The following is a 14740-nucleotide window of genomic DNA, read 5'->3' as shown; positions in this document are numbered from 1 at the left end:
TTTGCATATCATATATTTAATAAGGGACTTCTAAGGAGTACGTCAAGGCTGCATATTGTCACCCTGCTTATTTAACTTCTATGCAGAGTACATCATGAGAAACACTGGGCTCCAAGAAGCACAAGCTGGAATCAAGATTGCCGGGAGAAATATCAATAACCTCAGATATACAGATGACACCACCCTTATGGCAGAAAGTGAAGAGGAACTAAAAAGCCTCCTGATGAAAGTGAAAGTGGAGAGTGAAAAAGTTGGCTTAAAGCTCAACATTCATAAAAGTAAGATCATGGCATCTGGTCCCATCACTTCATGGGAAATAGATAGGGAAACAGTGGAAACAGTGTCAGACTTTATTTTTCTGGGCTCCAAAATCACTGCAGATGGTGACTGCAGCCATGAAATTAAAAGACGCTTACTCCTTGGAAGGAAAGTTATGACCAACCTAGATAGCATATTCAAAAGCAGAGACATTACTTTGCCAACAAAGGTCCGTCTAGTCAAGGCTATGGTTTTTCCTGTGGTCATGTATGGCAGCGAGAGTTGGACTGTGAAGAAAGCTGAGCACCAAAGAATTGATGCTTTTGAACTGTGGTGTTGGAGAAGACTCTTGAGAGTCCCTTGGACTGCAAGGAGATCCGACCAGTCCATTCTGAAGGAGATCAGCCCTGGGATTTCTTTGGAAGGAATGATGCTAAAGCTGAAACTTCAGTACTTTGGCCACCTCATGTGAAGAGTTGACTCACTGGAAAAGACTCTGATGCTGGGAGGGATTGGGGGCAGGAGGAGAAGGGGACGACAGAGGATGAGATGGCTGGATGACATCACTGACTCGATGGACGTGAGTCTGAGTGAACTCCGGGAGTTGGTGATGGACAGGGAGGCCTGGCGTGCTGCGATTCATGGGGTCGCAAAGAGTCGGGCATGACTGAGCGACTGAACTGAACTGAACTGAAAGAATTCTTACAATGCAATAAAAGATAATAACTCAGTTGAAAAATAAGCAAAGGATCTGACTGTACATTTCTCCAAAGATGATGTACAAAGCCAATGAGCACATAAATGAGTTGATTTCAACCAGCATTAGTCATTAGGAAATGGAAGTCAAAGCCACAGTGAGATACCACTTCACACCCACTGGGAAGGCCATAATAAAAAATCTGATGGTGGCAAGTGTTGACAAAGATATGGAGAGATTGGAACCCTTGTGCATTGCTGGTGGGAATGTAAAATGGTGCAGCCACTGATGAAAACAAGACGGCAGTTCCTTAAAAAGTTAAAATATTCCTATGCTAAATCATATTGGAAAAGAATATGAAAAAGGGAATGTATATATAACTGAGTCACTTTGCTGTATGATAGAAATTAATACATCGTAAGTCAATTATGTGCATGTGTGCTCAGTCATGCCTGACTCTTTGGGACTCAATGGATTGTAGCCTGCCAGGCTCCTCTGTCCATGGAATTTTCCAGGCAAGAATACTGGGGTGGGTTTTCACTTCCTACTCCAGAGGATCTTCCTGACCGAGGGACTGAACATATATCTCCTGCATCTCCAACACTGGCAGGCAGACTCTTTACCACTGTACCACCCTATACTTCTGTTTAAAAGAAATTAAACATAGAATTACCTATGACCCCAAAATTCAATGTGTTCAATTAAATTGAAAACAGGTACTCATACAAAGGGACTTTCCAAGTGGCACAGTGGTAAGGAATCCACCTACTAAACAGGAGACATGAGTTTGATCTCTAGGTCAGGAAGATCCCCTGGAGAAGGAAATGGCAACCCACTCCAGTACTCTTGCCTGGAAAGTCCCATGGACAGAGGAGCCTGGTGGGCTACAGTCCATGGGGTTACAAGAGAGTTGGACACAGCTTAGCGACTAAAACAACAGAAAACTCATACAAAAACTTGTACATAAATGTTCACAGCAGTGTTATTCATAATAGCCAAAAAGTTGAAACAACCCAAGTATTTGTTCATCAACAGATGAATGGATAAAAGATGTTTTATATCCATGCAGTGGAGGATTATTGGATGATAAAAAGTGCTATGTATGTTACAACATGGCTGAATCCTGGAAACAGTGTGCCGAGTGAAAGTCGCCACAAAAGGCCCTACTGTGTACGACTCCATTTATATGAAGTGCTCAGAACAGGCACATCTGTAGAGACAGAAGGGGGTTGCCTACGGCTGTGGAGAAGTGGGGAGTGACCGATAGTGCATATGGGATTTCTTTTGGTGGTAATGAAAATGTTCTAAAATTGATTAGGGTGATAGCTACACATATCTGTGAATGTATCAGTACTAAAAAACGTTGAATTATGCGGTTTAAAATGGGTGAATTGTATGGTGTGGGATTATAATATAGGTCAATAAAGCTGTTATAAAAATTCAGCGCGGGGCTTCCCTGGTGGCTCCGTGGGAAGGAATCCCGTGGACATGGGTAATGCAGGAGACATGGATTTGATCCCTGATTCGGGAAGATCCCACATGCCATGGAGCAACTAAGACCATGAGCCACACCTGTTGAGCCTATGCTGCACACGAAAAGCCACCACAATGAGAAGGCCATGTGCCGCAACTAGAGAAGGCCCGCACAGCCGCGAAGACCCAGCACAGCCAAAAAAAATAAAATTATAAAAAAAATTCAGCACAAACAGCCCCTGTTGTTGTTCAGTCGCTAAGTCCTGTCCAACTCTTTACTAATTCAGGGACTGTAGCCCACCAGGCTCCTCTGTCCATGGGATTCTCCAGGCAAGAACACTGGAGTGGGGTGCCATTTCCTCCTCCAGAGAATCTTCCCCACCCAGGGATCGAACCCATGTCTACCTGCATCTCCTGCAGTGGCAGGCGGATTCATTACTGCTGGGCCACCAGGGAAGCTCAAACAGCTTCTGCCTCCAAGACATTGGTCCTTTCACGTGTCTGTCGTCTTGGAAGCATCCGTCTGGTCATGCCAGCTTTGGGAGTCACTCGCATCGCACTCACACACTGCATCACTTCCTGAAATCAGCACTCTGGTAGAAGTGGCCTCTTGAGAGATGTGGGGTGTGAAGACAGAGAAAGGACTCTTTCTTTTTACTTAATATTTTGTTCTCTTATGTTTTTTGAATGAAAATGTATAACTTGTGCAGATAAAAATAAGAAACAGCTCTATTGGTCTGTCTGTTCTCTACTCAAAGCCACCTCCCTTCTCTACCTCCAGTGTCCCCGCCTTAGTGCAGGCCTTCAGCTCTTCTCTTCTGAATGTCTGCTGCAAATGCTCCCTGCCTTTTCCTGCTACTAGCTCTGTTCCATGGTGTATCCTTTAAGCCTTGTCCAATTCATCGGACAGAGGAGGTGTCTGTTGACTGATTAACTAAACTAATAAATGACTGAGGTCCCTTAGCTGGTCTCCCACCTCACATCTCTGTTTCTAATCTTTTGTTTGCTTTATTATGTGGTTCTAAAATACCACTTTGATGTCACTCTTGCACAAAGGCTTTAGTGATGGCGCTAAGTCTAAGGCAGTGCTGAAGGCACCTGGCAGGGCTGCTCTTCAGCCTGTAAGGATATTAACTTTAAGAACTGCAGCCAGAAGGCTCCCAGTTTTGTATACTGGAGCCCAGGTGTGTTTTTGCTCAGGTGTGCAGTCGTGTCCTACTCTTTGTGACTCCAGAGACTTGTAGCCCACCAGACTCCTCTGTCCAAGGGATTTCCCAGGCAAGAATACTGGCGTGGGTTGCCATTTCCTCCTCTAGGGCATCTTCCTGACCCAGGGATCGAACCCGTATCTCCTGCATCGGTAGGCAGATTCTTTACCACTGAGCCACCAGGGAAGCCCAGGTATGTTTAGGCTCTAGCAGTTTCTCAGCAATGACAAGAGGTGGAGAAAGGTGTTATCTGACAAAGCACTGATATTCTTAGCATGTCAGAACCAGTTGGCCAGTGAGGTTAGTACCTAGCCCTGGAGCCTGTCCAAAAGATGGAGGGTGAGGGAGGCTGGAAGGTTATCAGGTGCAAACAGGAGGGCAAGGCTGCTTACACACCCAGAGGTCAGGGAAGTTCTGTGCTCTTGGAGCTGAGTTTGATTAACTTCTGCTAGTTACTGTTTATCTATGCTGAGCTGCAGTATCTCATGACTTCAGCAAAGCCACCCCAGACCTAAGCCTGTAGACTCTTCCAAGCTGGTAAAGTTTACTTGGCAGTAAGCCCTCCCTAAAATCCTTCCTTTTAACAAAAAGCTGTAGGTTTTAAGGGCTCTGAGTGACACTTTCCTTCTGGGAAAACTGATTATTTGAGTATTCAAGACTTACCACTGAGGCCGATGATAACTAGAGAAAGCATATTTCTCTTTCCTCTTGGTGTGAGATTGGTCATTGATTTACCCCTAGACAGTGAAACACTGGATATCTCATAGGAGAATTCCCAACAGATACAACTGGGAACAGCTCAATGTTTTTGGCTAAAGTCCCTGGTGGTTCAGACAGTAAAGAATCTGCCTGCAATGCAGGAGACCCAGGTTTGATCCCTGGGTCAGGAAGATCCCCTGGAGAAAGGGAGAAGGGAATGGCTACCTACTCCAGTATTCTTGCCTGGAGAATACCATAGACAGAGGAGCCTGGTGGGTTACGGTCCATGAGGTCACAAAGAGTTGGACGCAACTAACACTTTCACTTTTCATAAATTAGAACAAAATGCTTTAAGGGAAATCATTGCCTTTATCTCCAATGCCGTGACTGCTTATTATGTTTCAGAATCATCTCTTCTGCTCATTATGCCCATTCTTGATTTGTTCTTTACTTTTCAAGTTCAAACTGGATTCCGTAACACTTTCATCTCTCTCCTCGTGAACCTGCTCCCGCCCGAGTCAGTGTGTAGCCCTCTTCACTTATGTCCCTCTTCCGTTTAAAGCTGAGTCATGTCCAACTCTCTGTGACCCCATGGACTGTGCACCGGCTCCCAGAGTTTGCTCAGACTCATGTCCGTTGAGTTGGTGATGCCATCCAACCATCTTATCCTCTGTCATCCCCTTCTCCTCCTGCCCTCAGTCTTTCTCAGCATCAGGGTCTTTTCCAGTGAGTTGGTTCTTCGCATCAGGTGGCCAAAGTACTGGAGTTTCAGCTTCAGCATCAGTGCTTCCAATGAATATTCAGGACTGATTTCCTTTAGGATTGAGTGGTTTGATCTCCTTGCTGTCCAGGTGACTTTTCTCAAGAGTCTTCTCCAGCTCCACAGTTAGGAAGCATAATTTCTTGGGCATTCAGCCTTCTTGATGGTCCAACTCTCACATTTGTACATGACAGCTGGAAAAACCATAGCTTTGACTATTCAGACCTTTGTCGCAAAGTGACATCTCTGCTTTTTAATACACTGCCTAGGTTTGTCATAGCTTTTCTCCCAAGAAGCAAATGTCTTTTAATATGCTTTTAACTATAGCCCTGGGAAACACAATTCAAGTGCTTCCAGTAATACAACCCAGATCTGTCTCTTAGGAGACCAGCCTCATCCTTCTCTGCAATGTGATATGGGTAGGATTGACCCAACTCCTAAATCCAAGATGATTAATTTTCTTGAGCTAAAAAAAAAAAAAATCCCATCTCTTGGCCACAGTGGGAAAATATTTTGCACTATCAGAACCAAAGAGGCAGAAGAGCTGTTTGCCAGTGATAATGGGGAAGTGAAACTCCTTCCCTCCTCTGTGTGTGCTGTCAGAAGAGACTTTCTCTTCTCCTGAATGATAGATGTAAAAGTAGATGTCACGGGCTGCTGTAGCCATTTTGGCATCATGAGGTATCTTGGGTCCTACTGGGGTGGAGACTCATGAGGTCTGGAGATGAGCCTGTCCCCATGGAAGAGAGATTGAAAAGACTGAGAAAATCTGCATTCTTAGAGACACTGGCTGAGCTGCGGGATCATGCCTCTCTTTCAGATCTATCATGGGGCTTTTCTTGAGGTCAGAAGCCTATGGTATTGCTGATAAATTGACAGATGTTGACCTATAAGAATGGCAGTTTCTTTTGGTTCATCCTAAGAGTTGACATTCATAAATCCCTTTGAATGTCTAAGTCAGTCTGAGGTGAGCTGTAGCTAAGACAGGCTGGAACTCAGAGCCTCACACCGAGGAGAAGCTGGGCGCTGACCACTCCAGGACACCTCTGTGGCGCTGTTGCTGCTACTGGGCCCCCTGCTGCTGACACCCAGGTGACACAGAGATGCACCGGTTTGCTCTGTAGCAGCGATGGCCATAGGCTGCTTGGCGGATGCCCAAGGTGGGCAGATGAGGGCAGGCTCGGACTAACCGACCCCAGGTTTCTGAGAGTCCCTGCCCGGGAGAATTTGATTCAGAGCAGATCTCAGCCCAGCTCGGTGACTTGGAGTGAATTCACTGGCAGGAGTCCTCCTCCATTTGGGGAACGTCCTCAGACTCAGAGGGTGAGGGGGACAACAGCTATCTTTGAGGAGAGCCGTGTCTGCCATGAATGTTGCCTCCTCTTAAGCATCTACGTGCTAAGTCACTTCAGTCATGTCCAACTGTATGACCCCATGGACTGTAGCCCACCAGGCTCCTCTGTCCATGAGATTCTCTAGGCAAGAATACTGGAGTGGGGAGCCATGACCTCCTCCAGGGGATCTTCCTGACCCAGGGATCAAACTTGCATCTCCTGCGTTGGCAGGCTGGTTCTTTACCATTAACACCACCTGGGAAGCCCAGTTGAAAACAAGTGCCTTCTGGAAATGTATTAGGATGGATGGCGGGGCCTCCAGGTGCCCGCAGCTTTTTCAACTCTAAGTTAATACTTGGGAAAAGCCAGAAGGGATTTCGGTGCAGTGAGGTAAGTCGGGCCAACACCAAACTTGCTGGCTGAAGGAAGGTTTTGTGGGTTAGACCGTGCATACATCAGACAGTTGATCTTTCCTCCTCATATTGCTCAATAACTTGAGACTGTAGTTAATTAGTTAATTAACCGTAGTTAATTAGTGTTATTAACTCATGGTGTTTCCTCAGGGAACAAGCATTTGCTTAACTGAGGGAAGAGTAATCGGTAAGTCAGAGTCTACACACCTCCTGCTCCTCCGTCACGTGTGTCTGTTTTTCTGATTTCTCCTGACAGCGCCTCCTCCATTCCTGGCCGAGCTGATGGGGCCCCAGGCAGGTGGGGTACCCTGTGGGGCACTGCACCCCGGCCTCCTCACTCCTGCCCCTTGCCAGGGTGGGAGCTGATGTCCAGGAGGGATGACGCCTGCTCCATAAGCCAAAGAAGGCAAGTCCTGGGCTTTTCTTGGTCCAGCCAAGGTCTGTGGAGGCTCTAGCACTTCTTGCTCTTCCAGTCATCAAAGGGTGGCTTGAACCCAACCACAGGGTGAAACGCATTGTAGACAAAGCCTCCCAGCCCTAACATTTCAAATCAAGAATTCTTTGGATTTGCGATTTCATGGTTCTTTCCCTCAAGGCAGGGAAATTGAATTAAACTCGTTTACTAGTCGAAGATGGTCCCCTTGCTCTCGATGACATCAGGTTGTCTGTTTCTACACTCTGTCTCAAAAAAAATTTGCCTATGCTCCTTACTGAGACAAAGCACACAGGAGACAGCTCAGCTTGTTGGTGTGCTTCCTGCCAGGCAATCTCTTGCATTGCCAGGGCTGACCACCAGGGGACTATTAAAGTCTTTAACCACCTTATTCCTGTGCGTCGTACTAAGTCGCTCAGTCGTGTCTGACTCTTTGTGACCCCATGGACTGTAGCCCGCCAGGCTCCTCTGTCCATGGGATTCTCCAGGCAAGAGTATTTGAATGGGTTGCCATTTCCTTCTCCAGGGGATCTTCACTACCCAAGGATCGAACCTGTGTCTTCTATGTCTCCTGCATTGGCAAGCTAGTTTTTTTTTTTTTTTTTTACCACTACCGCCAACTGGGAAGCCCAGTTTATTCCCAAGGGGTCAAAACAAAGAATTGCAAAGAATTATACTGTTAAAGTGAGAGTCAGATTCCAAGCATCTGCCAGTGTTCCCCTTTCCCAAGTGGAGACAGGTTCCTAGAATTCAGCAGTGTTTGACAGTCACATGAGATGAGTCTTTTCATTGTAACCTTTTCTCCTTAAAGGCGGAACCAACTCCTTCCTTTGCACTGTTTAAGCTGCCTTTGATTCTTGTGTGGGCAGAAGAGAAGAAAATGATGTATTTAATACCCAGTGTGCCTGATTTAACAGTTGTCCTTAAGTATAACCAAATGAGAAAATAATAAAGCGACCCTGCAAACTGTAGCCCACCAGGATCCTCTATCCATGGAATTCTCCAGGCAAGAGTACTTGAGTGGGTTACCATTTCCTTCTCCCTGGGATCTTCCCGATCCAGGGATCAAACCCAGGTCTCTTGCATTGCAGGCAGATTCTTTACCAACTAAGCCACCAGGAAAGATCCCATATATATATATTTAAATAAGCGTATATTAATGTGATGTATATACGTGTGTGTGTCTTTCTCCCAGCTTCCGGGGGTTCACTGGCTCCGATGGCCTTGGTCCACAGAATCATCACCCCATCTCCGCCCTTGTCTTCACAGTATTTACCATGGGTGTGTCCTCCCAGGCCATCTGGTGAGGACACCAGCCACACCGGATGCGGGGCCAGCCTGCTCCAGCTTGACATTGCCTTGGCTAGTTGCTTCATTTCCAAACAAGTTCATGCTGGGGGTTAGGACTTCAATATATGAAGTTGGGGAGAAATCACTGCACCCCAACCTGCTGGTAATGTTAACACTGGGCCAGAATTTCAGGGAAACTGTGACCCAGGGCCCACGTTTTTAACTTTTTAGAGCAGAAAAGTGATGTGCCAGAAATTGGTTTTACTTCTCGTTGGGGGAAGAAAAGCAATTAAAATGAAATGGCTACTAGATCCAGACGGGCTCGTCTGTCCTGGGAAAGCGGCACTGGGGCAGCGTCCAGAACCAGCTCGTGCAGGGACATGGCTGGAGGCAGCCGGTCCAGATGTCGTCTGGGGAGGGGGCTTTATAAAGCTCTTCAGTGTGGGCAGTTTGGAGGTCATCCGACTCCTTGGGCTCTGTCTGCTCCTACATGTATGTCCTCACGAAAGCCAGGGGAGCCGAGAGCAAGGCCAGGAGAAGCACAGGACCTGACATGAGCTGCGATGGAGAAACGGCTCCCGGGCGAGCAGGGGCACTGTGTGTTTTGCACGTGAAGCGCAAGGACCTGGCAGTGATGACAAAGTGAAGTTATACCAGAGTTATCACAGCTCAGGCGTGCAGAAATGGAGTCGGACTGCCCCTGAGGATCTGGACTCAGACACATCTCTGCACCGCTGAGAGCCTCAGCCATCTGCTATGAACTGTACCAAGGACACCACCAGTCACTCCTGCCGGCTGCAACCTGACCGTCTCAAAGTCCCCTCTTGTAACTCTGAACCATTGCAGCCCCCCGCCAACCCTGACTTAACAAGCACCCTCACTTCTTGCCAGATCCAGTGATACTTCTTGATAAATAACTCTTGTAACTGAAATCTTGTGGGTTTTGCCTTTATAGACTTCCCCCGCTGTTTTTAGTCTGACAGAGTGCGATCCAGGTACTTCTTGAAATTGTGTGTCCACGGCTGCAGTCCATGGCCTGCACAAACTCCAAAAGCAAGCACCTTTTTGGAGACACAAACTCCAAAAGCAAACACCTTTTTATTTCCATCAGGTCTCAGTTTCTGAAATATTGGTTGACAGTAGATGGGAGCCCAGAACGAAACCCTGTGACTGTCATGGATAGTTTCGGCCTTGGGTGGTTTCGTCAGGGTCTGCTGTTCCTTCTCAGTTGAAAACCTCTTCCCTGCTTGGCAGTGCCCTTCCCTGCCTTCCCAGTGCACATGACTCAGCACCTTCTGGAAGGACAGCTTGGCCAAAGGTGCTGCGAGGCTTGTGGGCAGAGTCAGGCAGGCCTGTGGGCACGTCTGCTCTGTGCAAGTGTGGTACAGGCTTGTGTCAGCTCCAATCCCAAGGTCACTAGTCAAGTGATCTAATTTTCAGTCTTTACCTGGGAAGAAGAGGCGTTTGCAATAGATGTGACGCTGTGTAAATAGAGCCTCAAGCTCTCTGTTGAGTCTGTGATGAACAAAGATTTAGAAGTCACACCTCCTCACAGCTGGAGCTCCCCTGGCATTGGCATTTCTCAGGCCAGCACTGGAGCAGACTCAAACAAACAGGCCTCATCAAAACTTCCTTTCCACTCCAGGCTGACTCTGCGGGGCAGGAGCTGAGTCAGAGCGTGTCAAAGAGAAGGCGTGGGAATGAGTGCATGCGATGGAACCCGGGCTGAGAGCCTGGGGCAGGATCAGAGACATCTCTAGGGGACCGCGGCTCCCTGTTTATTTCTGACCGTTGTCTCCTTTTGTGCCATTATTTGCCCAGTGAGTTTGTCCCCAGACCTTGTCTTGACTTCTGGACGGTCTGCTTTGCGTTTTCCAGTACAGATGCCGGGAGGACCTGTGTGCGTCTGCTAACTGTCGGCTACCGACTCTGCAGCTCCTGGATGAGCCCTCCTGGGTCGGGTGATCTCTGTGTCCAAACCGTGGCCCTGGTTGCAGAGCGCAGCCCTAGTGCGTCTTGGCGGTGATGCACTGCCGCCTTGCGGGTACTTTGGACACGTGCCTGGACCCTTTTTGTCTTCTGGCAAAACCGTCCTCAAGCATTTAATGTATTGAAATAAATGTTACTCTGTAATTATGAACTGCTTCCATTTTATTTTCCCTTCATATTAGATTGAGGTTATTATGATGATTCCTTCCGAGAGTGTGTAAGTGCTATCATCTAGGAATTACTTCAGGCTAAGACAGCATCACAAAACCTTAGTTTTCAAAGAGTGCATATGGGGTCTGATTTGAGAAGGAAATAGTGACCCACTCCATCCAGTAGCCTTGCCTGGGAAATCCCATGGACAGAAGAGCCTGGCAGCTACAGTCTGTGGAGTTGCAAAGAGTTGGACATGATGTAGCAACGAAAACAACAATTAGGGTCTGATAGCATTGAGAACCTGTAACTCCCATGTCTCCTAACATATAAATATAAATCATTTCATTCCAAAGAACGATTGCATCTTTCCTTATATTTCCGATGTTGACCCTAACTTTGAGATGCCTGTCAGGTTTTGGGGAGACTCTTCCACCAGAATCGACACGGAAGTAGTGAGCCCGTGTTCCTGCACAGTGGGTGCAGATGAAAGGCACAGGTGTGGGATGTGAGACAAGCTCCTTGCAGCCACTCTGCTGAGCTCAAGTGGGGAAGAGTGCACCCGGGAGCCAGGTAAGCCAAGAGCCTTTGGCAGAGACTGCATACCCGTTTGATTTTATCTTATCAGCCAGGTGTTTATTTGCTCTGGATTTCTGCTCCGTCATCTAGACCTTGGATAGAACCCTTGGTCACACATTATCATGACCTCTGGTTCAGAGTGGGTGTGATTTGCTGGACTGGGGAAGAGCCGCGGAAGCATCTGGTGCAGAATTCCGTCCCTCTGCTACATGGCATTCTCACATTTGCATTCCCAGAGCCTTCTCACTCGTTTCTGCGATTCTATGGGGCAACACGCGTCAGTCCCTAAACTGAGCACCCCCTGCCCTTTGTGACGACCCCCATCCGTGCGCCCCAGCGGACACCTGCACCCCCCATTCTCAGCCGCTCGAGGACAGTGCTTGATTCCTCCCCTCCTTGCCCCGGCGACGAGACTCCTGGCCAGCAGGAATATCACTGCCGGTCATCTCGCCTCCCCGGGAATGCCACAGGCGCACCCGTGGGTCACCTTTCCTTTCTCCACATCTCTCCACAGAGCAGAGTTTGTGTCAAAGTTTACCCCGTGCACACCAGGTCGAGGTGCTGCTTCTGTGAACCACAAGCTTCCTTCCTGTTGGTTTGAGGTTCAAACCACCCATGACGGTTCTCTCAGCCCCAGGCGTCCCCGATGGGGCAGCCCTGCGGGGTGGCCCCTCTGCCGCCCCAGAGCCTGCCTCTGAAGTGTGCGAGTCACCCTGACAAGCCTGCGAGGAGGCGGGAGCCCAGACAGTCCCCGGGCATGCAAGTCCTTGGGGTGGGTTCCAGCATTTCCTCCGTGCCGTCTGTGCCTGGCTGAAGCAGGCGGCCATATCTGCCGTTTCCTGACCGCTGTCTGCTGAGCATCACGCCTCCATCCTTTCACTCCAGCCTCACAGCAACCCTGCAAGCCCACTTAGCCTCTCACAGAGAAGGACAAGGAGATTCAGCAAAGCTCAGGGACTTGCAGAAGGTCACTCAGCTCGGAGGACCCACGCGTGTGTGTCTTAAGTCACTGCTCTGGCTGTGTGCAGGCTTCTGGACCTGGCTCTGCTCTCGGCATCCTGCCCCCTCTGGTTCCCGGTATCTCTGTGTTCCTTCCACCCTGTCCTGGCTCATAGGAGCTCGTACACTTATTGTTTACTGGTAAAGGAACCGTGGTGAACTGCTTTCTAGAACAGTGGCATCGTAAAGACCTCCAGAGCTACAGTCCAAGGAGACGTGAAAGAGTCGGACATGACTTAGCGACTGAACAACAACAACAAAAAGTCTCCAGACACTGGTGGCCTGGAGAATTCCATAGGTAGGTCTGGATAGGGCAGATGTATAATTTTCAGTTGTGGGGGGCTTGATAATCTGTACTTTGTTGTAGCTACACCTGTGTGCTTATTTATATTGAAATTATATGGGCGAGAAGAATGTGATGGGTTAAAAGCTATGTCCTCCGGAAAAGACATGTTGGAGTCCAAAGCCCCAGCACCTCAGGATGTGACTTTATTCAGAAATAGAGTGGTCACAGATGCCATTGTTAAGATGTGGTCTACTGGAGCAGGGTAGGCCCTGATCCAGTATGATCAGTGTCCCTATAAGATGCTCTCAGGGAGACAGACTGAGGCAGAACGCCTTGTGCCGGTGAAGGCAGAGAGAAAGCGATGCAACCGTAAGCTGAGGAAGACAAAGGCTGCCGCAGCCTCCCGGGCTGGGAGGCGGGCCCCTGCCCTGCTGGGCTCAGACGGGGCACAGCCCTGCCCACACCTCAGTTTTGGACTTTCAGCCCCCAGCGCTGCCAGGCAGTCTGTGTCTGTTGTTTTCAGCCCCTTTGGTGTGTGGCCTCTTGTGACCAGCATCTCCAGGAAACTAGATCAGGGGAGAAATGGGGCGGTGCCCCGTATGAGACGCCGGGTTAAGAGAGGCTGACCCACCCTGGTTCTCCCACAGGGTAAGAGGTCATGCGTGTCCGTGTGCCCATGGGCCTTGGCCTCATAGCATACCCAGATATTTAAACAGTAGGAAAGATTCAAGTAAGCCTGTTAATTAAATAAGAATGCACATTGAAAGGCGATCGAAAGGGCATTCAGGTTTGTTTGAAAGGTTGTAAAATGAACTGAGGCGTGTTTTCATTTGTTGGTGATAAGAATGGTGGTAATGTGATGCTTTCTGTAATATGAACCAGTGCAGAGAGGGCAGAGGATCAGAAATGCAGGCTGGCAGCCACATGGTGGACGCCCATGGAAAGGCCCTCCCTTCATAGCTTTGGAAAAGAAGACTTGGGCTTTCCTGTGACCAACGTACACCAGTTCCTTGGTCCCCACCTGTCAACTACCCGCGGGGACCGCCTTCTGTCAGCTGAACCCACGTCAAATTCCTAGAGGCATTTTCCTGAGTTAGGAATGCCTCCTTCTTCCTGCCCCTTTGTCTGGGCTTTTCCCACCTGCTGAATGGCCCCCATGGGCCCTTTCAATCATACTTCTTATCACCATGTCACCCACTGGGTTAACCACACACTGGGTTGCTGGGGAATTTCTCCTGGACTAATTGTTTCTCATATATTAAGAGTTAATCTGGCAATCGGCCATATCCAAGACATGGGAATTTCTATAAGAACCCAGTTTCTTCAACAAGTAAATGGAATTAAAAAGGAAGAACTATTATGGGTTAAAATACTCGTAAGAGATAGACCCATCATGTTTGCTGAGATTTTAATTTAGATCAAGTATGAAAAGACACTTTTGAGATAACTGGAGAAGATTAAGCATAGACTGGGCATGTGTGCTGTGTTCAGTCTCTTTAGTCATGTCCAACCTCTATGGACTGTAGCCTGCCAGGCTCCTGTATCCATTAGAGAGGGTTGCCATGCCCTCCTCCAAGGGAGCTTCCCATCAGCTGGGTACTATCAGATAATTAGATTATTGCTTTTTATTTTGTTGGAGATGATAATGGTGTTGTCCTCAGTTTTGGAGATGCATATGAAAATATGTCTAAAGTTTGCTTTAAAATTCTCTTGCCAGAACGTATGGGGGAGCAAGGGGTGTGGACAAACCAAGAACGGTGGGTGAGGCCACACGGGTTCTTGCGTGGTTGTGTGCGCTTGAAATTTTTCAAAAGACAGTGGTTTAAAAAGCACAATGAGCCATGTGATTATTTTTTTAAGGTTTTCAAAATGACATTTATTTCTTAGACGTTAACACATGCACAATAGGAAACCAAGCAATACAAGAAGCAAAAAACAAACTCATTCATAAGCTTAAGCAGTTTACCGTTTGGTGTGTCCCTCTAGGTCTCACTTGTGTATTTTCACAGCTAAGCATCCATTTTTATGTAATTAAGACCATACAGTTATGGGTCATGCTGCTTCACATATCATGAATATTTACCATCTCAAAGCCCCAAAGCTATGAGTATCCTGATAACCAAGAGTACTCTTGGAGCTAGATGTAGTCCAGTCCTTACTCTCTGAAATGCT

General features: G+C 47.9%; 1 protein-coding gene across 1 annotated transcript in view; it reads left to right on the top strand.

The window, feature by feature from the left end:
* The window catches only part of LOC102399486 (cytochrome b5), a 47202-nt gene extending 36497 nt beyond the window's left edge, over positions 1-10705 (top strand). Inside the window, exons 5-6 of the mRNA XM_044934803.2 lie at positions 7099-7248; positions 10444-10705. Of these exons, the coding sequence (XP_044790738.2) occupies positions 7099-7248; positions 10444-10591 (298 nt within the window). The 3' untranslated portion in view covers positions 10592-10705. The remainder of the gene's footprint in view (positions 1-7098; positions 7249-10443) is intronic.
* Positions 10706-14740: the final 4035 nt, after the last annotated feature.

This window comes from Bubalus bubalis, chromosome 22 (genome assembly GCF_019923935.1).
Source record: "Bubalus bubalis isolate 160015118507 breed Murrah chromosome 22, NDDB_SH_1, whole genome shotgun sequence".
Taxonomy (NCBI): domain Eukaryota; kingdom Metazoa; phylum Chordata; class Mammalia; order Artiodactyla; family Bovidae; genus Bubalus; species Bubalus bubalis.
Note: the sequence above shows the minus strand (reverse complement) of the source record. Positions and strands in the feature narration are given on the sequence as shown.